The 25,509-nt window shown below is 32.0% G+C and overlaps 4 protein-coding genes across 4 annotated transcripts; 2 read left to right on the top strand and 2 right to left on the bottom strand.

Moving 5' to 3' along the window:
* Positions 1 to 325: 325 nt before the first annotated feature.
* Positions 326 to 984, top strand: LOC124935004 (non-specific lipid transfer protein GPI-anchored 5-like). Its single transcript, XM_047475472.1, has 3 exons — positions 326 to 644; positions 727 to 786; positions 866 to 984. The coding sequence occupies exons 1-3, from the start codon at positions 326 to 328 to the stop codon at positions 982 to 984; spliced, it is 498 nt and encodes a 165-aa protein (XP_047331428.1).
* Positions 985 to 1,465: 481 nt separating this feature from the next.
* On the bottom strand, positions 1,466 to 2,159 carry LOC124936359 (uncharacterized N-acetyltransferase p20-like). Its single transcript, XM_047476854.1, has one exon. It carries the CDS (start codon positions 2,142 to 2,144, stop codon positions 1,620 to 1,622), a length of 525 nt encoding a protein of 174 aa, XP_047332810.1. The 5' UTR covers positions 2,145 to 2,159; the 3' UTR covers positions 1,466 to 1,619.
* A 17,344-nt stretch (positions 2,160 to 19,503) lies between these two features.
* On the top strand, positions 19,504 to 20,161 carry LOC124935003 (non-specific lipid transfer protein GPI-anchored 5-like). The gene is made up of 3 exons (XM_047475471.1): positions 19,504 to 19,822; positions 19,905 to 19,964; positions 20,043 to 20,161. Exons 1-3 carry the CDS (start codon positions 19,504 to 19,506, stop codon positions 20,159 to 20,161), a joined length of 498 nt encoding a protein of 165 aa, XP_047331427.1.
* A 2,206-nt stretch (positions 20,162 to 22,367) lies between these two features.
* On the bottom strand, positions 22,368 to 22,960 carry LOC124936323 (uncharacterized N-acetyltransferase p20-like). The gene has a single exon (XM_047476810.1). The coding sequence runs from the start codon at positions 22,946 to 22,948 to the stop codon at positions 22,424 to 22,426; it is 525 nt and encodes a 174-aa protein (XP_047332766.1). The 5' UTR covers positions 22,949 to 22,960; the 3' UTR covers positions 22,368 to 22,423.
* Positions 22,961 to 25,509: the final 2,549 nt, after the last annotated feature.

Here is a 25,509-nt window from a genome sequence, read left to right as displayed (position 1 = left end):
GCTTTGACTTATTTTAAATATTTCAAGATAAACTCTTACTTTGACTAAATGTAGTTAACAATTCAATATGAAAACGTTATTTATTATTTAAAAATAAAAATGTAAGCTACATTTTTTAGAAGTTGACCACCATTACATGCATAACATTTAATTTAAAGTCATACTCATTGGTAGCAAAGTAGCTGAAAGCCAGTCACATATCTCATATCTAAATACACCACTATAAAAAAATCACTAACCTAGATCATTTCATCCCATTCAAATACAACTAAACCTTCAATCTTCATAAATTTCAAAAGTCAAGACAATCACGGTCAATATGCAAATGGCAATTCTGAGAATTGAGATGATTTTGGTGGTGTCGGCTATGCTTTGTATAGCAGGAGTTATGGCTCAGTCTTCGAGCTGCATACCTATCCTCATTAGCTTGTCACCGTGCCTTAACTACCTCTCTAAAAACACTTTGACTCCTTCTTCGAGTTGTTGCTCTCAGCTTGGAACCATTGTTCGATCATCACCACAGTGTCTTTGTGAGGCTCTCAACCAAGGTGGCTCCTCTTTCGGGCTTAACATTGATCAAACGCGAGCAATTGCACTTCTGGGAGCTTGTAATGTTCAAACTTTTCCCTTAAGCAGCTGTAATGGTAAGAACCTTGACAAATGCACACACAAAACACTACTAGTGGTAAGATTCCTTACTTTCTATGTGATTTGTCAATTGAGCAGTTGGTTCACCAGCAAATTCTCCAGCAGGTTCTCCAGGAAATCAAAACAGAGTCCCTTCAGGTAAAAGTACACATTATAACATAAATATAACAAATGTTACAAAATATTATTTACGAACAGTTACTTGTGAATGTTACAGATTCTGGGTCCAAAACTATACCTTCAACCAACAATGGCTCTTCTTCAAAGATGACAATCTCCCTGCTCTTTGTAGCCATATGTATTGCTTATTTCGGATCTAACCTATCGTTATTTTGAGAATGTTCAATCGTTTCGTTTGTTTTTTTTGTCGTTCTATAGACTTTCTTATTTATTGTTTGTGACCTCTTTATGGGTTATTTTTTTGTATGACTATAGAAGTTCCACCTCCTCTTCTATTCATAAATAAACATGTTTATTGGTTAGTTTTACTACACCATGGTTTTGTTTATTATATATAAACTAGTCTAATTTTTAAAACTAATCACAAATTTCAAGTTGATATGGAGCATTTGTTATGTCTTAAAAATGACACTTATTTAGAAAATATATTGTGATTTTATATATTTACAAAAGTTATCGCCCAAATGAAAAATAGATTTCATACATACTAGAAAGTTTGATAATGTATTATTTTGAAGATTTTTGTGGGTACATAGTCCCCTTTATTTTGAGATTACATAGTACTGGACACAAAATTAAAGAAGCTCTTAGATTAAATCAACCAAAAGAAAAGAAAAACAAATCTAAAAGAAGAAAATCAGTACAAACATAGAGCATACAATCAAAACAAGTTAACATATTACAAATGACATTATTAGCATTTAGCATAGGAATTATAAATTGGTATTAACCCAACAACATAGATAATAGAAATTACAATCAAATAGGGAAAATAAAAATAGTTCATAATCTTATGAACGGAGAAGACTGAACATAACCATATCCTTCAATTTCCCTTTATGCAAATAAAACTTTCTCAAAACCCCTTCTTTCTCAAACCCAGACTTTTCCAAGACCCTTTGAGATCCCCAATTCTCCACATCCACCAAAGCTTCCAATCTCTCCAACCAGACCCATTCCCGGAAAACTATCTTGACTGCCATCTTCACCGCCGCCGTCGCAATCCCTCTCCCCCAATAATCTGCCGCCAACGTATACCCAATCTCTCCCCGGAATTTGTCTTCCTTGTTTGGTGTTACTGAGATAGATCCGACCGGACGGTTTTTCAAGCATATAGCTCGAATCCAGGGATGGGGCAAGATGTTCTCCGTTATGCATTTGACGGCGGATTCTATTGAAGTATACGTGTCCCATGAGCAAAATCGGGTTACCCGATCATCTGTTGCCCAAACCATGAAATCGTCCACGTCGGTGAGTTCGAACGGTCGAAGAGTAAGATCAAGAAGATTGGCTGCAACCGAAGCTTCTTCCTCCATTAGAAATATCAGTTTGATCAAAATTATATATATTTATTCGGTTTTCCAGTATTATATAATTTATACGGAAATCGATCGTTGACGAAGAAGAATAAATCAACCCCATTAACTGGTTGGTAACAATACCACAAAATAAAATATATATATATAAAAGTTGACAGATTGTTCTCTTATAATCTTTCTCTTTAAATTTTTATAGACAAAGTATTACTTACCTATTAAGTATGTCTCACATCCATATCTTTTGGTTCTAAAACCATTACTACTAAGCATAAAAAACAATTTTCTTAATTTAAATTTTTTCAACAAATCTCCTTCCTAAACTTAAATACTCATCCCATCTCTTATTTCAAGTTTTCTTAGTGTGGTCGACAATGGCTTGGTGAATACGTCTGTGGCTTGAGCTCGACCTTTCCTTCTCTGAATTGTTCTCGGATGAAATGAAATTGGATGTCGATGTGCTTGCTCCTTCCATGATTAACCGAGTTCTTTGCCAACTTCATCGCCGACTTGTTATCAACTCGGATCACAGTCCCTTCGTCTCGGATCACTATTAGATGCCTTAGCAAATTTGAAAACAGTATGCATTACACACGCTCTAAGATGCCGCCACATACTCGACGTTGAATGTCGATAGAGTTACAATATGTCGCTTCTTTGACAACTAAGTAGAAGACGTATTCCCGAGTAAAAATATTTAACCTAAAGTACTTTTTTGGTCATCAACATCATCACACCAATCACTATCCGAGTAACCCAATAATCAATAGTCATCTGATTTTGAATAGAAAAGAGACCAAGTGAAAGGGTAACTCAAACATTCTCTAAATTCTCTTCAAAGCCTTCAAATGTGTGTCACTTAGATCCTCTATAAATTTTCTTGCTATCCAAACACTCAACACTAGGTTAGGTCTCGTGCTTGTAAGATACCTCAGACTTCTGATTAAGCTTCGATATCTCCTAGAATTATCTCGTTCTCCTCCATCAATTTTTGAGAATTTAGTGCTCGGTTTCCATTGGAGTAGAAACCGACTTGTAGTCCTCCTTCCTCTGACTGCTTCACTTATAAGCTAAGAAAATATTTTTTCAAGCCTATGTTTGTCATCTCAAACTATTTCGTCATTACTTCCTTGAACTCCTTAATCAATTTTGCGTTGCTTCCGGTAAATATGAGGTCATCGACATAAATAACAATTACCATTATATCCATTTCTAATTTCCTTGTGTACAAGGCATGCTCGTACAGACATTGTTCATACCCATTTTTCTTGAAATACCTGTCAAATCTCTCATTCCAGGCATGAGGAGTCAACTTTAGACATGTAGGGTTTTTCTCAATCTCAGTACCTTCTTCTCATCCCTCTCTTCATGTACCCGAGTGGTTGTTCAATGTACATCTCTTCCTTTGCACTCTATTTAGAAAGGCTGACTTCACATTCATCTTTAGATTCGGTTAGGGTGTTCATCGGTTCAGTTTTCGGGTTATTTGAGTTCTTCGGTTCGGGTTCTTCGATTTCATTAGGCAATTTGAAAACTGAACTAAATTCGAATAAATTCTATTAAACTAAACCGAATTCAAATTCGATTTTTTGATTTGAATTCGAAATAGGTTCGAATTCGAATAATTCGATCTGAACATAATTTTTTATTTATTTATTGTAAAATCTTGAATTCGAATTATTATAATTAAAATAAAATTTGAATTTTTTCAATTAAATTATCAAGAACAATTAAACTAACATAAAAATTAAATTACATAAGTTAAAATCATAATTTTCATATTTAAAATTTAATTCATCAGTAAATAAAACATTAACCAGCCTTGGATCATCATTCTTTGGCCACTAAAATTTAGATTATTCACTAAACATCAACTACATTGGACTCAGATATCGATTATTTCAATTATGCAATAAATTGAAAATTTATATTATACAAATTATTAATAATTAAATAAGAGATATTCAAAAGATTACTTTGTTCAAAATTTTTAAGCCCCTCCATGTTTTTTTCTATGTTTATTGGGGATTCACAAGAACAAATTCAATATTGGCCACAAATCAATGTGTGTACCATTCTAGGAGTTAAAGAACTACTAAATGCATCAAGAATTCTTCCTCCGATACTAAAGACTAACTCCGAAGCAACCGTAGAAACTGGAATAGCTAAAATATCACAAGCAAGTAATGACAATATAAGAAATGATGAACTATTTTTCTTCCGCCAATCCAAAAGACTAAATGATGAATTCTCAAGTATATATTTATCTTCTTCATCATTCTCAATCAAATATCTATCAAACTCTGACTTAGTTTCTCTAGTTACACCACTTGATTTCTTTCTCCTATTCAATTCAGTCAAAATTGTTCGTCTCATTTTTATCATAGGATTAACATCATTACCAACCTCAAAAGAACTTGGAGCAATCAAAGCAGATTCAGAAACTAAAATGAAAGATGAAGATCCAATAGTTCTAGAATGAATTCTTTTGTAATCAATAAATAGTTCATATAAGGCACTCTTCAAAATTTCAGAAATCTTCTTACCTTCCTCTTCACCTTACATATTGCAAAGAACAATTTTACAATAGTCAAATTTGTGCATAGGGTCAAATGCACAAGTAATAAAAAATCATTATATTAAACTTCTCTAAATTCCCCCAATATTTATCAATTTTTTTCTTCATCTTTACTACCATAAGTCTAAAGTCATCATCTTTATATGACAAATATTCTTCCAATACTCCATAAATCTCAGAAATATCATCCAAGTATGTACTTACAATAATATGTTTTGAACTAGAAACCTTTAATGTAAAAAGATAAAAAATTCAGAAGAAAATAGAGAGACTCTTAACATGTTTCCAATCGTAACTAGTTGAACCCCATGACCATGTTTGACAAGATCATCTCTGTATCAATCATCCTCCAAACATAACCTCTCAAAAGAATTCTCATACATCAATCATATTTTTCTAAATCTGCAAATGTCATAATTTTTCAGTCTAAATGGTGTTTGCCTTACATATTTAATTATTGCTCTAAATCTTTCAACGAAGTCATTATCTTCTTTTAAGCCATCTTTCACAATTAAATTTATGATATGGACAATACTTCGGCAAGTTTAGGGGTAGGAATTGTCTGAGCAGAGCGAATGGAAACATGTTTTTAGCAAGAACATTCTCTACAATAGCAGCGGTAGGGGCAGCAACCGTTTAGACGGGTGCTTCTTGATTATTAACATAAGCAGCAGTAGGCACAACCTCCTGCTCCGCTTCAGAAATAGTTACTTCAATGACAACAACAACTTTGTCGGCTACTGGTTCAGTAGAGAAGACAACCGTGTCTTCCTCATGAAAATTTTCAATAGGGTGACCAATTGACTCAACAGTTGATCCATCAACTTTTTCCACCACAGGAACTTCAACATTGGGCACTACGGCCATAGGGACGGAAGGGGTTACCTTGAAAATAGGTTAAACGTCACCTCGAGCAATTGATTCCAGCACCCACTTGCGCTGACCGTCCAAAACATCGCTCAATGATTGACGTGGAGACACCGTGGAGGATGTCTTATATTTTGTAGATGCCTCCCACTTATTAGCAACAGGAGTAGATGTCACAGCCCGCTCCTTCATTGGGCTAGTAGAAGGTGATGGAGAGTAAGAGGTCAAAGGAATGACAGGAATAGGGTTTCATTCGACTCTCTCCCTTTTTAGAGCGGAGTCAACTTCTCTAGAGTCCTTAATAAATGCCCTCTTCTAGCTGTTTGAACTGGCAGTGGAATCCATAGTAGAAGGCCTAGCCCTCTTAGCAGGAGTCTTTCGGCTACAGATCGTCGGGCGCTTGGATCGAGTGATCGACTGATCACTCGTTTGAGGAACATAGGATTCGGGCTTCGACTCCTTCACGAGTCTCATCCGAGCCAAGAAGCTTTTCACAGAGATTATTGTCATTATTCGGTAGGGGTTAATAGTCGTCCCCACCCATAAGAACTTGCAGATACTCCAAGAGCTAGCCGAGTTGGACTAAGAAGCCCGTACTCTACTTGCTCGATGAAGAAACCATCTGACATAGAGTTGAGAAGAGAACAGACGCTCAATTGATTGGAATCCTTTTAGTTATAGCCACCATATAGTCAAACCGGTCTTGACTATAAGGATCGAAGGACCCTACCCTTCCTTGAAGCGACTTAGTAACAATATCGTTCAGAATGCATAAATTGTATTTTAGAACTTTCTTCTTCCGGTTGATGTTAACCGATCCGCTCAGGTCCATAAAGAGGGTCTGCCTTTTTGAAATAGTTTCGGCCGAAATCACGACGTCGAAAGAGTGGCCCTACGTTGAAAGTTCGAAGAATTCGTAGAATAAGGCTTCGAAAATGAATATTTGGACGCCCTTCACAGTCACCTCAATAGGATCTCCAATAACTTTCCCTGAACTCAAGAGCTCTTAGAGTTCCTCTTCATAGAGAATGAACGGGCTGTCGAGGACCTTCCTGAGGCCAGACGCCTCCAGGATTTTGAACATATCAACAATATCTTGTTGTTCATAAACATAGATAGATTCAAAGTCTACCTGAAATATATTTTGAGAAAGAGAAACAGTCTTCTTTGAAGTCATCTTAGAGAATGTGGAAGAGAGGATTAGGGTATCTTTAGAGAGAAGACATAGGATAATCAAGAGTTTTTCAGAAAAAATTTCAAGGATGGCATGAAAAGTTATTTTGGCATGCAATATGTTCTTAAATATAACTCGAACAGTCACGTGTCTTAAAGACATCATTTGAAATAAAACCGTCACTTAATTTAAGAGCTTTTTCCAAGAAGGGTCATCATTTAAAAGTGCATCATTAAAAACTCTTTCACAAAATCCCTTATAAATGCAAAAAAATACTTTATTAAGCCATCAAAAATATTACTCATGTTCTTAACATTAAAAGACACATGTCTCAATGTTATTTAATATTTGGAAATATTTATCATATTTTATTTTATTTAATAAATTTATTATCTCCAAATAATTTTGAAAATAATGACTGTTATTTACTGTTTGGGCGGGAAATAAAAATGACAGCGCATAGAAAAATGACAACTGTCCTCAACTCGTCCAAAGATGAGAAATCTAATCGACACACGTAGTTAGACGTCTATGCTATCCACATGCATTACGTCTAACTGGGTAGACGTCTTGTTCGGACGGCGTCTAAGCACACTCGTCTACAAACATCTAACCACGTTAAAAAAGCAAGTTGCTTAAGCAACATCTCGTCTAAGTACATAATATTTTTAGACGACTGATCTAATCAGTTTGATTAGTACATCCGTCTACCTACGTCTGTCCAACCACCTTAATCAACCAATTTCCCCCTTCAATTTGTGCATGTTTGATTAAAATAAATTAATTGAGGTCTACACGACTCAAATTAGTAAGAAAGCTTAGTCTTGGGGAGTGGCTTTGTGAACACGTCTGCCACTTGCTGATCTGTTGGGACATATTCTAGACGAATATGCTTCTGACTGACATGTTTCCGGATTCTTTCATGCAGCTGACCTGTTGTACCTATAAAAATGCATATTTACAACTTTTTGGTACCCACATTTAATTGAGTCCTCGGTCAATCAGTCCTTTAGGAATTCATATTTGAGTTATCTTGATGGATTTCCTTTGTTGTGTTATATTTAAAGCATATGATTTAGGCTTAGTAGGCGTCTTCCTGATAGCAGTTGATCTGTTAGCCTTAGATGATGGTTTTTGTCTAAAACTCCTTCACTACCTGTCAGGTTTTGGTTTGCCAAACTTACTAGTTGTTCCTTTCATGTGTTTCATCCAGCTTTCAATTGGCTTAACATAAACTATCTTATCCTTTAATGTTAAATCTTCACAGCTTAGATAAGTTCCTTTATTAGTTAAAATATCCTTGACAAAGCTTATTGTCTTAAACTTGTCTTTCATCGAGTTTAACTTTTCACAAGACTTGTCTGGGCTGGCATTGTCAAATCCTAAACCGGATTTGCATCCAGCATGCCTCAACATACTTATTTGTTGTCTGGCTACATCTCCAGACCTAGTCGAAGAACTGACCACATAAGTCAAACGTTGGTTTTCAGAAGAAATTGTTTGAACCTTTTCCTTGAGCTTCTCATTCTCAGATGAGAGCTCAACCACTTTGTTTTCAAAATCTTTTGGTTCAGAAGTTTGAGATGAAGAATAGTTATACGTTTTATATTTAAATCTCATTTCATTACAAGAGTCTAACAACTTCTTGTACTCAATGACTATGTCATTAAGTGCAACAGTTAATTCATCTTTTGTAAACTCAATAGAGGAGAAGTCAAATATCTCAAATTCTTCCTATACCACAAAGCATGTAATGTTTTCATCAACGTTGTCGCTGGATGATGAATCATCTGAGTCACTTTGGGCCCACTTGGCCTTGCAATCAGCATCCATGAGAGCCTTTAACTCTTTTTGTTTCTTCTTGTCATCCTTTCTTTTGTCATCACGCTTTGGCTTCCTGCATTCCGCTTTGAAGTGTTCTAGTTTATCACAGTTAAAACTCTAAAAGTTAGCCTTATAGTTACTATTATAATCATTGTTATTATTTGAAGATCTTGAGTTGGGATTTCTCTTCTTCATGAATTTTTCGAATTTCTTCATGAAAAGACCCATGGATTTGCAGCTAATCTACTCGGTAACACTCTACACATCATTGGCAGCAGATGGCTCCTCAGCAGTCACTAGTGCCTTGGTAAAAATGATAGACGTAGAATGCTCCTCTTCTTTCTTAGAGTTTATCTCAAACTCATAGGTCTTCAGATCGGTTAGCAAATCATAGAGCTCTATCTTGTTGAGGTCTTTAGATTCCCTCATGGCCATTGTCTTAATATCTCACTCTCTAGGCAAAGCACGCATGACTTTAATCGCAACATCTCTATTACTGTAAGTCTTGCCCAAAGTGGATAGAGTAGTGATAATCTTACTGAATCTCTTATCGAAGTAAGTCACCGTCTTTCCAGGACGCATTTTGATGTTATCAAACTACTGTGTGGCAACCATAAGTTTTTTTATTTGGTTTGCTCGTTGCCTTCACACAGTTGAGTTGGCTTCTCCCAAATTTCTTTGGTAGTGGGGTAGGTGATGATTAACCTTTTGAACATGTTATCATCCAATGTCTTGTAGAGGATGTCTTTTTCCTTGTTGTCGAGGTTGTTCTTCCTCTTATCTTCACTAGTCCACTCGATCTCGGCTTCTCAAACTTTATCAGACAATCTGTGATGACCAACCACATGTCATCATCTATGGCAGATAGATGAGTTTGCACTCTCACCTTCCATCCGTTGTAGTTTTCCTTGGAGAATATAGGAACCTTGTTAGTGGCAGCCATAAACATGATTTCGGATTTGATGATGCTTGAGAATAGAAAATGAGGCTCTAATACCACTTGTTAGGATATGATCGGTGTTGACAATAGAGAAAGGGGTATGACTATTGTGAACAAATTATATACTACAATTCAATTTTAACTCTATTAGAAGTTAAATTTTGTTTCTATACTTTATAAATCTTCACAAACTCTTGAACAAGTACAAATGCGGAACCGTTTGTTAGATTTAAAGCTTCAGATGAATAAATGTCAATGGCAGAAAGTAAAGAACACAGGGAGTTTAATGGATGTTCAGAGATAAAACTCCTACGTCACCCCTTATTCCTCAGCAGGAATGATATTCACTAGAAGACTTTGATCGGTATAAAATACACTACATAAACTCAGTCAGAAACCACATGAATTGACAACTATCTACTTTTAAGATTCTAGCTAACACTCTATTGAACAGAACACCCTCTATTCAACTTAAAACATTGAGATTTCACACAGAAAGAACAGTGAATGAATGACATAATATTCTCTTGTCAATATATACACAATGCTTTAGACAGAGAATATGACTTGATAGTAGTGAACAAGTTTAGCAAGCTATCAAGAATGAATGAGAGATGGTAAGTTGATAACTTGTGTAGATCAAGTGATTCGTTAAACAGTTCTAGTTTGACAGTTCGCCTGTTGCCCTTGAGAATCTATTTATAGTTGAAGTATATCAACGGTCAAATCTTCTTTGAGGACATGTGTCCTTCTTTTGTTGGACGTCGCGAATAGTACAAAGGTACAACAGACTGAGCATTGGGATCATGGCCGTACAAGATAGGTAGTGCACCGAATATCCTCTTATAGAATGTTGTACAGGAACGTACAACACATCGTGGGCAATTTGAATATTGGCATATGTGGAAGTTGTTCATTCGTTCAGATCAGCTGTCTTGTAAGACTATTGAAAACGGTAACTGTAGATGAGCTGAGGGAGAATGTATTTTGACACTTCTTCGGACGTCTAAAGGAGTTAGACTTTATACCACGTCTAAAGGAGTTATACGACGTCTAACTGCGCTTACCTTTAGACCACGTCTAAAGGAGTTAGACGACGTCTAACTGCGCTTCCTTTTAGACCACGTCTAAAGGAGTTAGACCGCATTTAATTACGTTTTCTTTTAGACCGCATCTAACTACACTTCCCTTTAGACCACGTCTAAAGGAGTTAGACATCGTCTAACTACGCTTTCCTTTAGACCACGTCTAAAGGAATTAGACTACGTCTAACCGCGCTTCCCTTTAGACCACGTCTAAAGGAGTTAGATTGCGTCTAACTACGCTTCCCTTTAGACCACGTCCAAAGGAGTTAGACCGCGTCTAACTACGCTTCCCTTTAGACCACGTCAAAAGGAGTTAGACCGCGTCTAACTACGCTTCTCTTTAGTGTATGTCTAAAGGAGTTAGACTGCATCTAACTACGCTTTCCTTTAGACCACGTCTATGTTATCTACATGCCTTGCGTCTAACTGGGTAGACGTCTTGTTCGGACGACGTCTAAGCACCCTCGTCTACAAACGTCTAACCATGCTAAAACAACAAGTTGCTAAAGCAACAACTTGTCTAAGTACATGATATTTTTAAACGAGTAATCTAATTAGTCCAATTAGTACATCTGTGTACCTACGTCTGTCCAACCACCTTAATCAACAAATTCCCCCCATCAATTTGTGCATGTTTGATTAAAATAAATTAATTGAGGTCCACAAGACCCAAATTAGTAAGAATGCTTAGTCTCGGGGAGTGTCTTCGTGAACACGTCTACCACTTGATGATCCGCTAGGACATATTCTAGACGAACATGCTACTAATTTACATAATCCCAGATTCCTTCATTCAACAGACTTGTTGTACCTATAAAAATCCATATTTACAACTATTTGGTACCCACATTTAATTGGGTCTTCGGTCAATTAGTCCTTTGGGAATCCATATTTGAGTTATCTTGATGGATTTCACATGTTGTTTTGTAATAAGTGCGTACGATTTAGGCTTAGTAGATGTCTTCCTGATAGTAGTTGATCCGTTAACCTTAGAGGATGGTTTTTGTCTAAAACTCCTTGACTTCCTATCAGGTTTTAGTTTGCTAGACTTGCTGGCTGCTCCCTTCTTAGGCTTCAGCCAGCTTTCAGTTGGCTTAACATAAACTATCTCATCCTTTACTGTTATATCTTCACAGTTTAAATCAGTTCCTTTATCAGTTAAACTACCCTTAACAAAGATTATTGGCTTAAACTTGTCTTTCACCGGGTTTAACTTTTCATAAGACTTGTCTGGGCTGGCATTGTCAAATCCTAAACCGGATTTGCATCTGGCAGGCCTTAGAATACTTATTTGTTGTCTGACTGCATCTCCAGACCTAGTCCAAAAACTGACCACATAATTCAAACGTTGGTTTTCAGAAGAAATTGTTTGAACCTTATCCTTGAGCTTCTCATTCTTAGATGAGAGCTCAGCCACTTTGTTTTCAAAATCGTTTGGTATAGAAGTTTGAGATGAAGAAGAGTTATCAGTTTCATATTTCAATCTCATTTTATTACAAGAGTCTGAAAACTTCTTGTACTAAATAACCATGTCATTAAGTGTAGCAGTTAATTCATCTCTTGTAAACTCTTTAGAGGAGATGCCAAATACCTCAGATTCTTCCTTTTCCATGAAGCATTTAACATTTTCATCATCGCCGTATTTGGATGATGAATCATCTGAGTCGCTTGGGGCCCACTTGGCCTTGCTATCAGCAGCCATGAGAACCTTCAGCTCTTTCTGGTTCTTCTTGTTGTCCTCTCTTTTTCCATCATGCTTTGACTTCCTACATTCCGCTTTGAAGTGTTCTAGTTTATCACAGTTAAAACACTTCAATTTACCCATATAGTTACTCTTATCATCATTGTTATTATTTGAAGAGCTTGAGTTAGGATTGCTCTTCTTCATGAATTTCGAATTTTTTTCACGAAGAGAGCCATAGTGTCGCTGTTGGTCTGCTCGGCAACAATCTTCACATCATTGGAAACAGGTGTCTCCTCAATAGCCACTAGTGCCTTGGTAGAAATGACAAATGTGGAATGTTCCTCTTCGTTCCTAAAGTTTATCTCAAACTCATAGGCGTTCAGATCGGCTAGCAAATCATAGAGCTCTATCTTGTTGAGGTCTTTAGATTCCCTCATATCCATCGTCTTAATATCCCACTCTCTAGGCAGAGCACGCATGACTTTGAACGCAACCTCTTTGTTGCTGTAAGTCTTGCCCAAAGTGGAGAGAGTATTGATAATCTTACTAAATCTCTCATCGTCTCTCTAGTATGCATCTTGATGTTATCAATTTATTGTGTGGCAACCATAAGTTTGTTTTCTTTGGTTTGCTCGTTGCCTTCACAACATTGAGTCAGTTTCTCCCAAATTTCTTTGGCAGTATGATCTTGTTGACCATGTTATCATCCTATGTCTTTTAGAGGATGTCTTTTTCCATGTTGTCGAGGTTGTTCACCATCTTATCTTCACTAGTCCACTCGGATCTCGGGTTCTCAATCTTTATCGGACCATTTGTGATGACAAACCACATGTCATCATCTATGGAAGATAGATGAGTTTGCACCCTCATCTTCCATCCTTTGTAGTTTTCCTTAGAGAACATAGGAACCTTGTTGGTGGCAGCCATAGACAAGATTTCGGATCTGATGATGCTTGAGAATAGAAAATGAGGCTTTGATACCACTTATTAGGATTGGTGTTGACAATAGAGAAAGGAGTCTGACTATTGTGAACAACTTATACACTCCAATTCGATTTTAACTCTGTTAGAAGTTAAAATGTGTTTCTATTCTTCACAAACTCTTGAACAAGTTCAAGTGAAGAACTGTTTGTTGGATTTGAATCTTTAGATGAATAAATGTCAATGGCAGAAAGTAAAGAACACAAAGAATTTTATGAATGTTCGGAGATAAAACTCCTACGTCACCCCCTTCTTCCTCAAAATGAAGGATATTCACTAAAAGACTTTGATCGGTATAGAACACTCTACCCAAACCCAGTCAGAAATCACAGGACGTAACAAATGTCTACTTCTAAACTTCTAGCGAACAATCTGTTGGATAGAATACCCTTTATTCAACTTACAATACTTAGATTTCACACAGAAAGAACAGTGAATGAATTACAGAAAATTCTCTTGTCAATTTATGCACAACGCTTTAGATAGAGAATATGGCTTGATAGCCATGAGCAAGTTCAACAAGTTCAGCAAGCTACAAGAATGAATGAGAGATGGTAAGTTGATAACTTGTGTAGATCAAGTGATTCATTAAGCAGTTCTAGTTTGACAGTTCGCCCGTTGCCCTTGAGAATCTATTTATAGTTTAAGTATACCAACAGTCAAATCTTTTTTGAGGACACGTGTCCTTCTTTTGTTGGACAGTCGCCAATAGTACGAAGGTACATCAGACTGAGCATTGAGATCGTGGCCGTACAAGACAATTAGTGCGCTAAATATCCTATAATAAAATTTTGTACAGGAACGTACAAAATATCGTGGGCAATTTGAATATTGGCGCACGTGATAGTTGTTCATTCGTTCAGATCATCTGGCTTGTTAGACTATTGAAAACGGTAGATGAGCTGAGTGAGAATGTAATTAGACGCTTCTTCAGATGTCGAAAGGAGTTAGACAGAGTAAAAATGCGCTTCCCTTTAGACGACGTCTAAAGGAGTTAGACAACGTCTAATTGTGCTTCCCTTTAGACCACGTCTAAAAGAGTTAGACGATGTCTAACTACGCTTTCCTTTAGACCACGTCTAAAGGAGTTAGACCGCGTGTAATTGCACTTCTCTTTAGACCACGTCTAAAAGTGTTTGACTATGTCTAACTTAGCTTTCCTTTAGACTACGTCTAAAGGAGTTAGACCGTGTCTAACTACACTTCCCTTTAGACCATGTCTAAAGGAGTTACACCGCGTATAATTGTGCTTCCCTTTAGACCACGTCTAAGGGAGTTAAACCGTGTCTAACTACGATTCCCTTTAGACCACATCTAAAGGAGTTAGACTGCCTCTAACAGCGCTTCCCATTAGACCACGTCTAAATGAGTTAGACCGTGTCTAACTATGATTCCTTTTAGACCACGTCTAAAGGAGTTAGACCGCGTCTAACTATGCTTCCCTTTAGACCACGTCTAAAGAAGTTAGACCGAGTCTAACTATTCTTTCTTTTAGACCATGTCTAAAGAAGTTAGACGGCGTCCGAATTGATAGTCTTTTTTAGATCTGTACCTGCACAATGGCAACCCAACTTAGTTTTATTCAAACCATATCATCAAAATTATGTTGTGCATCTTCTTTTATGTTAATTAATTTTTTTTTCTTTGTTTAATTTAACCCAAAAAATTATTTTTTTTAAATGAATTGTAACTGAAATATTAAAAAAAATGGATTTTATAGAATTGTGATGAATTTTTTTCACAAACATAGATTAATGTAATATTGATACAATTTTAGAAAAGTACATGTTATTTATGTATTTTTTTTTGATGAAATAATCAAATATAGTAATTAGTTAACTATTATATTACAGAAAATTATTATTATTTAATTAATTGATTAAATTTTATTTAAAAAAAAATATATTTATGTATTTATATGTTTAAAATAATAACAAAATAGTATATCATTGTAAATAAAAATTATAATATGAACATATTTCATATATTTTTATAATTAAATATTTTAAGTTATTTCTTTAAATTATTCTATTGACATTTTATTACTATTGACATTTTATTGCGTTGATCTTAACTTTAATTTGATTAAATTTTTTTTTACTTTCATAAAAATTAATATTTTAAATATTTCTATTTAATTTTATTAAGAATTATATATTTTTAGAATTAATTTTCGTCTAATAATTTTAGTCAAAATTAATTATATATATATATATACTATTTTTTTTGAGAAAATATATATATTTAAACATTAGTGATAATGATAATTTAAAGGGAAAAAGAAAATGTGTATGAGAATATTGTAAACTAAATGTATATGTTATTTAATAAAGTTAAGTTTACATTTAAAAAAAATATTATAAAAATAAGAGAAATGAGAGAATTTAGAGAAAGAATTTGAGAAGAAATACGAGTGATTGACGCAATTGGATTCTATGAAAAAATAACAAATTTTATATATTTTCTCTCTCACATTTTTATCATTTTCTAGTTAGTAATGGTTCTCTCATTCCTCTACCAAATTATATTTCCTGTCATTTCTCTAAAAATAATGTCATTTTGTAATGAATATATTAAATAATAATAATACATAATAGTTTAAATATTTTAATTGTAAAAATAAAAATATACACTTAAACAAAAAAAAATATATTTTTTAAAATATCTATGTCTCATCCAATCACTCTGTTAACAACGTACATAAAAAATAAAAATAAAACTTATCCAAATATTATTTCTCTATTTTGATAAAACTCAAATCTATCCCAACTCCAAAATTAAAAGTGTTTCTAGAAGACCTGATATGTTTTTTAATCACAACTTGTCCTGAGTTGATTAATATAAAATGACAATAAATATGAGATTCACCCAAAATAATGAAATATAAAAAAATTGAAATATATCATAAAAATTGAAATATATATATATATATTGCAAATTTAAGCTAATCATCCATATCTCTCTCTTACTTCCTCCCTCTTTTAATTAAATTATTTTGTAATTATTTGTTTTCATTAATTAATTATTTACTTTTATATATATATATATATATATAATATTATTTTTCTTATATAAATACATTTTACCTTTTATGATACAATTTTTCTCTCATTATAATTATAATTATAATTATAATTATATTTATATTTATATTTATATTTATATTTATATTTATATTTATATTTATATAATATATATATATATATATCAATTATATTAACATATTAAATTATAAATATAAATTAATAATCATAAATCATGTACTAATGCATAATGAAATCGAGGTTCAAATCACCATCCATACAAATTTATAATAATTATAAAGAGAATAAGATAAATATATTATTTGATGGAAGTGAGTTGGTAAGTGGATGCATTAGAATAAGATTATTTCTTAATGGAAGTGAGTTGGTATGAAGTGAGTTGGTAAGTAAATGCATGAGAATAAGATTATTTTTTTATGAAAATAGTTGATAAAGGTCGGTAAAGAACAGATGGTTAAGTAATAAGGATAATTTATAAGACGGTGGGATATATCATGATTATGACAATTTTGTTTTTAACTAGTTATACTAATCTTGGTAAAATATCTTTTCCTTTTAATTTTTAATATATTTTTTTTATTAATTTTTGCACCAAATCTTTTGAAGGTATTTATTCTCATTATTAACTTACATTATTTAATTAGACATATTTTTGTTTCTAAAATTAAACAACTAACATTTATATAATTATATTAATTTTTTTTAAAATAAAAATATTATTCACTGCTCTATATCTTAGATTTCTAATTTGGATAGTTAATTACATATTCATAATTTGAACTATTTCTTCTAAACTAATATACTTAGTTAGATAAATGCCAACACTTTTCTTTTTAATTAGATTCCAAATTTTGTAAATATTTTACAAGCTTTGACTTATTTAAAAATATTTCAAGATAAAGTTGATAAAGGTTGGTAAAAAATAAATGGTTGAATAATAAAGATAATTTATAAGACGATTAGGTATATTATGATTGTAATAATTTTGTTTTTAATCGTACATAAATCTCGCTAGTTATATTAATCTTGATAAAATTACTTTTCTTTCTAACTTTTAATACATTTTTCTAGTAATTTCCGCACCAAAAATCTTTAGAAGGGATTTACTCTCATTATTAATTTACCTTATTTAATTAGACATGTTTTTGTTGCTAAATTAAACAACTAACATTTATATCTAATTATATAAATTTTTTTTAAATAAAAATATTATTCACCACTCTATATCTTAAATTTTTAATTTAGATAGTTAATTACATATTCATAATTTGAACTATTTCTTCTAAACTTAGTTAGATAAATGCCAAACACTTTTCTTTTATAATTAGATTTGAAATTTTATAAATATTTTATAAGCTTTGACTTTTTTAAAAATATTTCAAAATAAACTTGATTAAGATCGGTAAAAGATTGATTGTTGGGTAATAAGAATAATTTATAAGACTGTGTGGTATATTATAATTAAGATAATTATGTTTTTAACAAAATCTAGCTAGTTATAATAATCTCGATAAAATCTCTTTTCTTACTAACTTTTATTACTTTTTCTATTAATTTTTGCACCACCAAATCTTTTGTAGGAATTTATTCTCATTATTAACTTACATTATTTAATTAGACATTTTTTTTGTTATTAAAATTAAATAACTAACATTTATTTCTAATTAAATTGATTTTTTTCAAAATAAAAATATTATTCATTATTCTATATCTTAAAATTTTAATTTGAATAGTTAATTACGTATTCATAATATGAACTATTTTTCTAAACTAATATATTTAGTCAGATAAATGCCAACCCTTTTCCATTTTAATTAGATTCGAAATTTTGTAAATATTTTACAAGTTTTGACTTATTTTTAAATGTTTCAAGATAAACTTGATAAAGGTCGGTAAAAAATAGATGGTTGGGTAATAAAGATAATTTATAAGACGGTGGGGTATATTATAATTGTGATTATTTTGTTTGTAATCGTACAAATGTACAAAAATCTCGCTAGTTATATTAATTTTGGTAAAATCTTTTTTCTTTCTAACTTTTAATACATTTTTCTATTAAATTCCGCACTAAATTTTTTGGAGGAATTTATTCTCATTATTAACTTACATTATTTAATTAGACATATTTTTGTTGTTAAAATTAAACAACTTAATTTATATCTAATTAAATTGATTTTTTTTAAATAAAAATATTGTTCTCTACTTATCTATATCTTAAATTTCTAATTTAAATAATTAATTACATATTCATAATTTGAACTATTTCTTCTAAAATAATATACTTAGTTAGATAAATGCCAACACTTTTCTTTTTTAATTAGATGTGAAATTTTGTAAATATTTTACTCTTTGATTTTTTTTTTTAAAAATATTTCAAAATAAACTTGATAAATGTCGATAAAGAATAGATGGTTGAGTAATAAGGATAATTTATAAGACGGTGATTGGTATATTATAATTGTAATAATTTTATTTTTAACCGTACAAATATACAGAAATCTCGCTCGATAGTAAAATCTCTTTTATTTCTAACTTTTAATACATTTTTCTATTAATATTCGCACCAAATGTTTTGAAGGAATTTATTCTTATTATTAAATTACATTATTTAATTAGACATATTTTTATTGCTAAAATTAAACCACTAACATTTATATCTAATTAATTAATTTTTTCAAAATAAAAATATTGTTCAGTAATTTATGTCTTAAATTTCTAATTTGGATAGTTAATTACATATTCATAATTTGAACTATTTCTTCTAAACTAATATACATATTTAGAAAATGCCAACACTTTTCATTTTTAATTAGATTCTAATTTTTTGTAAATATTTTACAAGCTTTGACTTATTTTAAAATATTATAAGATAAACTCTTAAAATACTCTAAGATAAACTCTTAATAAAATGGGACATTACTTTGACTGAATGTAGTTAACAACTCTATATGAAAACGTTATTTATTATTTAAAAATAAAAATGTAAACTACTTCTTTTAGAAGTTGACTACCATTACATACATAACCTTTAATTTAAAGTCATACTCTTTGGTAGCAAAGTAGCTGAAAGTCAGTCACAAACATTTTGCCACCTTCATTACACCACTACAAAAAAAACCACAAACCTAGATCAAATACAACTAAACCTTCAATCTACATAAATTTCAAAAGTCAATACGCAAATGGCAATTCAGAAAATTGAGATGATTTTGGTGGTGTCGGCTATGCTTTGTATAACAGGAGTCATGGCTCAGTCTTTGAGCTGCACACCTATCCTGATTAGCTTGTCACCGTGCCTTAACTACCTCTCAAAGAACTCTTCGACTCCTTCTTCAAGCTGCTGCTCTCAGCTTGGAACCGTTGTTCAATCATCACCACAGTGTCTTTGTGAGGCTCTCAACGAAGGTAGCTCCTCTTCCAGGTTTAACATTGATCAAACACGAGCAATTGCACTTCTGGGAGCTTGTAATGTTCAAACTTCTTCCTTAAGAAGCTGTAATGGTAAGAACCTTGACAAATTCACACACAAAACACTATTAGTGGTAAGATTCCTCACTTTCTATGTGATTTGTCAATTGAGCAGTTGGTTCACCAGCAAATTCTCCAGCAGGTTCTCCAGGAAATCAAAACAGAGTCCCTTCAGGTAAAAGTACACATTATAACATAAATATAACAAATGTTACATTTACTATTTACTAACAGTTACTTGTGAATGTTACAGATTCTGGGTCCAAAACTATACCTTCAACCAACAATGGCTCTTCTTCAAAGATGACAATCTCCCTGCTCTTTGTAGCCATATGTATTGCTTATTTCGGATCTAACCTATCGTTATTTTGAGAATGTTCAATAGTTTCGTTTATTTTTTTGGTCGTTCTATAGACTTTATTATTTATTATTTGTGACCTCTTTAGGGGTTATTTTTTTTTTTTGTATGACTATAGAAGTTCCACCTCCTCTTCTATTCATAAATAAACATGTTTATTGGTTAGTTTTACTACACCATGGTTTTGTTTATTATATATAAACTAGTCTAATTTTTAAAACTAATCACAAATTTCTAGTTGATATTGAGCATTTGTTATGTCTTAAAAATGACACTTATTTAGAAAAAATATTGTGATTTTATATATTTAAAAAAGTTATCGCCCAAATGAAAAATAGATTATGTACATATTACTGGACAATAATAGCAAGTTTGATCATGTACTATTTTGAAGATTTTTGTGGGTACATAGTCTGAGATTACATAGTACTGGACACAAAATTAAAGGAACTCTTAGATTACATCAACCAAAAGAAGAGAAAACCAAATCTAAAACAAACATGTTCCAAAAATTTTGTAATATATTTAAATAAATTTGTAAAACAAAATATTTTAAAATCTATTTTTAAGATATTTTAAAAAAAATATTTAAATTATTTTATATTGTATATAATTATATATTAAATATATATAAATGTTTATGTAAAACCATTAACACATTTACGTAAAAGCATTTATATGTTCATGTAAAAGTATTTATGTCTTCATGTAAGTCTTCAAAAGAATAAAAAAATAAAAATAAGCTACCAGGTGAAGCAAACTTCACCTGATAGCGCTTGTTTTTTTTTTATTCTTTTGCAGATTTACATGAAGGCATAAATGATTTTACATGAACGTATAAATGTTTTTACATAAATATATTAGTGGTTTACATGAACATTTATATATATTTAATATATAATTATATACAATATAAAATAATTTAAATATTTTTTTAAAATATCTTAAAAATAAATTTTAAAATATTTTGTTTTACAAATTTATTTAAATATATTAAAAAAATTTGAATATTTTGTTTTACAAATTCATTTAAATATATTTACAAAATAATTTAAATATCTTACAAATATAAATACCTAGTGAAGTTTGCTTCACTTTTATCAGCAGTGTAAATATTGAGTGATGCAAGATTCACCTGGTAGTGCTTGTTTCACACATTTGAGTGTTGTAAATACCCGGGTGAAGCAAGCTTCACCTGGTAGCGCTTGTTTTTTTTTATTTTTTGCAGACTTACATGAAGGCATAAATGTTTTTACATTAACGTATAAATGTTTTTACATAATTGTGTTAGTGGTTTTACATGAACATTTATTTATATTTAATATATAATTATATATAATATAAAATAATTTAAATATATTTTTTAAATATCTTAAAAAAAAATTTAAATTTTTTTAATTTATTTAAATATATTACAAAAAAAAAACTAAATATTTTTGTCTTACAAATTCATTTAAACATATTTACAAAATAATTTAAATATCTTTCAAAAATAATTAAAAATATATTTTTATATGTATATATTTAATATATAATTATATAAATTTTTTAATAATTTGTCAAAATATATTTCAATACATTATAAAAAATTTGTGCATATTAAATATATAAATATATACATTATGAAATAATTTGTACAAATTCATTTGAATATATCACAATTATAACATATAATTATAATCATTCATAAAAATTAATTTAAATATCTTAAATCATATAATTTATTATTATTATTTTAAACTAATCTTAAAATAAAATTATATAAATTATTATTTAATCATTTAAATATCTCACAAATAAATTTATAAGAATAATTTATTAATCAGAGTCAATTTAAGTTCGCTTCACTCAACCGTGAATATATATCAATCAGTTTTACATGAACAACCTCATGTAAAATAGTGTAGACTGTCTCTTCAATGGTCATGTAAAACGGAGTGAAGCGAAAGAAACTTCACTCATTCCGTTTCTGCTGAACCCGAAATAAAATACGGGTTCCGGATTCTCTCTTTTTCTTTCAACCCAGTTTTAATTTATTAATATAATAATGATGCTGAGTTTTGATTGGTTCGCAACAGGGGAACACTCCCTTCGGTAGCAAAAAATCTGATCTTTAAAACAAGAAAATCAGTACAAACATAAAGCATACAAGCAAAACAAGTTAACATATTACAAATGACAATATTAGCATTTAACATAGGAAATATAAATTGGTATTAACCCAACACAGATAATAAAAATTACAATCAAATAGGGAATATAAAAATAGTTCATTCCTATGAACGGAGAAGACTAAACATAACCATATCCTTCAATTTCCCTTTATGCAAATAAAACTTTCTCAAAACCCCTTCTTTCTCAAACCCAGACTTTTCCAAGACCCTTTGAGATCCCCAATTCTCCACATCCACCAAAGCTTCCAATCTCTCCAACCAGACCCATTCCCGGAAAACTATCTTGACTGCCATCTTCACCGCCGCCGTCGCAATCCCTCTCCCCCAATAATCTGCCGCCAACGTATACCCAATCTCTCCCCGGAATTTGTCTTCCTTGTTTGGTGTTACTGAGATAGATCCGACCGGACGGTTTTTCAAGCATATAGCTCGAATCCAGGGATGGGGCAAGATGTTCTCCGTTATGCATTTGACGGCGGATTCTATTGAAGTATACGTGTCCCATGAGCAAAATCGGGTTACCCGATCATCTGTTGCCCAAACCATGAAATCGTCCACGTCGGTGAGTTCGAACGGTCGAAGAGTAATTTCAAGAGGATTGGCAGCAACCGAAGTTTCTTCCTCCATTAGAATTATCAGTTTGATCAAAATTATATTTCTTCGATTTTCCAGTGTCAAGTCATATATACGGAAAATTCGATCGTTGACGAAGAAGAATAAATAAACCCCTTGAACTTGTATACAAAGATCTTTTAAGACCCTAAAATTTTTAAAAGGAAGAATAATTCTTAAACATTGAAAAACATAATAAATCAATGCTCTCTATATTTTAGAATTCTCATTGATACATTCTTGTAGAATAGAGGCGAAATTGGTCTGGAATGACGTGAAACTTATATATGTGTCTTTCAAGTGAGCTCCAATGGTAAGATTTTTACTCTCATCATTTTCTCTTTTTTATTTTTATTGAAAATATTTCCCCCTATTTGGATGAAAAGGACCCTTTTTATTTTATTTTATTTTTGTATATTTTTATTTTTTATTCTTTGTTAATTGATCATAAATACTTTATTTGAATGTAGACTGACCAGCTATTATAGAGCAATGTGAATGACACTAATGTGCAAGTATGGTGTGATTCATCAACAAAAAATGAAGTAGATACTTATCGCTTGAGATATTTTTTTCTTTCGAAAAAGAAGTCCATGAGTTTTATAAGTCCTATTTATTCAATGGCTTGATTTTGGAATCTCAAAACATTGATCTCTTTGCTCTCACTTGAGAGAGTATTAGCAGTATTATTTGGTCCAATATTCTGAACGTAATTAAAAGCATAATAGTTGTATTATTTGATCAAATATTCTAGACATAATTTAAGGAGTAGTTATAGAATCATTTATTTATATGTATGAATTATTTCACAATGCAGACATAAAAAAAATATACATACCCTTTTTCATCTTATTATGGTATCAAAGCTCTCTCGGTGAGAGATTTCATTTTTCTTTTAAATTTTCAACGTTAATTTTTTCTTTCAATCTCTTCTCCCTCTAATTAATCATAGTCGGCTCTAAACCCAGCCATGGAATCTGAACCAACTATTGCAACCTCCTCTAACGCTCGTTATGAGCCTTTCTCTCCATATTACCTTCATCCTAGTGAAGGTACGAGTTCGATTATTAGTCTGGTTATATTAACTAGTGATAATTATGAAGATTGGAGGCGTATGATACGTAACAATCTTCATGTGAAGAATAAACTAGGCTTCCTTGATGGTGATATCACACCTCTAGTAGCCACTCATCAAGATTTTGCTCAATGGGGTATCGTTAATTCGATGCTTAACGCGTGGATCGTGAATACATTGGATGAATCGATTCGGGTCGCATTCTTTATTCAGATAGGGTTAAGGATTTGTGGGATGATCTTCATGAGCAATTTTCCATGGGCAATGGACCGCGCATTCTAGAGCTTAAGTCTCAAATTGCTAAGTGTAAGCAACATGATAAGTCTGTTTTTAATACTATTCCAAATTGCGTCGTTTGAAGGATGATTTAGCTGCGATTGAGAAGTTTCCAAAGTGCACATGTGAAGCTGCACTTGAGTATACATGGATTCGGAATCATGCTATTCTCCATCAATTTTGTATGGGATTGGATGCTACTAAATTTGGTAATTGTGTATCCACTAATCTAATGATGGATCCTTTACATGCACTTAATATTGCATATGCTAAGGTTATTTTTGAGGAACGAAAGCAGATTGTTTCGGAAGGGAAATCTACTCCTAGGACTGAGGTTGTCGGTTTTTCAGCCAATGTTGCAGTCTTAGGGCATCCTAACAGGTCCGACAATGGCTCGAATAAGCTGGTTTGTAGCCATTGTAATAAAAAAAATAGACATGCGAATAATAGTTTCTTTGGGATTTATGGCTATCCAAAGTGGTATCAAGAACGTCGTGCTAAGAGTGGTGCTCACGGTGGTCATGGTGGACAGCAACCACAACCTGGTCGCGCATCTCAGGCTGATCCTCGTCGCAATACCACAACTCCAGGGTGTAGCCTTGACTCTCACATGGTATTCGCCTCCTCCAGTGAAGTGTATACCGGTTCGATTGATTGTGCATATTTTCTGTCTATTTTCAATGAGCATTGGTCACAATTGTTACAAACTATGAATAGCATCAATGCTTCTTCTAACAAATTATCGAGTATGTCTTTTTACAATAATTAGATTATTGATACTAGAGTATGTCTTAGTTTCGAATCATATGACGGGTAACTTATTTTTTTTTACAAACACTAGCTCAATTAATATTAGTGTTGGTTTACCTAATGGTTTTGCGATCTTTGTGACAAAGATTGGTAGTGTTTTGCTTTATAGATTGTCTCTTGATAATGTGTTATATGTCTCGTCGATGACTTGTAATTTATTATCAATATCTCAACTCAATGTTTCCCACCGTTATATTAATATTTTTATTGATACGCTTTGTTTTATTCAGGACAGCACTTTGAGGAACCTGATTGGAGTGGAGGTGTTATCTTGAGGGGTCTATATTTTTCATCTGATTGTGGCTCCAACAATTCAAGCTCATGCAGTTTCTAATAAAGGATCTGATGTGTTATGGAACCAACGCTTAGGTCATCCCTCTATAAAAGTTATTTCTGTTTTACCTTTTATTTCAAA

Source organism: Impatiens glandulifera, chromosome 4, assembly GCF_907164915.1.
Source record: "Impatiens glandulifera chromosome 4, dImpGla2.1, whole genome shotgun sequence".
NCBI classification, from domain to species: domain Eukaryota; kingdom Viridiplantae; phylum Streptophyta; class Magnoliopsida; order Ericales; family Balsaminaceae; genus Impatiens; species Impatiens glandulifera.
Note: the sequence above shows the minus strand (reverse complement) of the source record. Positions and strands in the feature narration are given on the sequence as shown.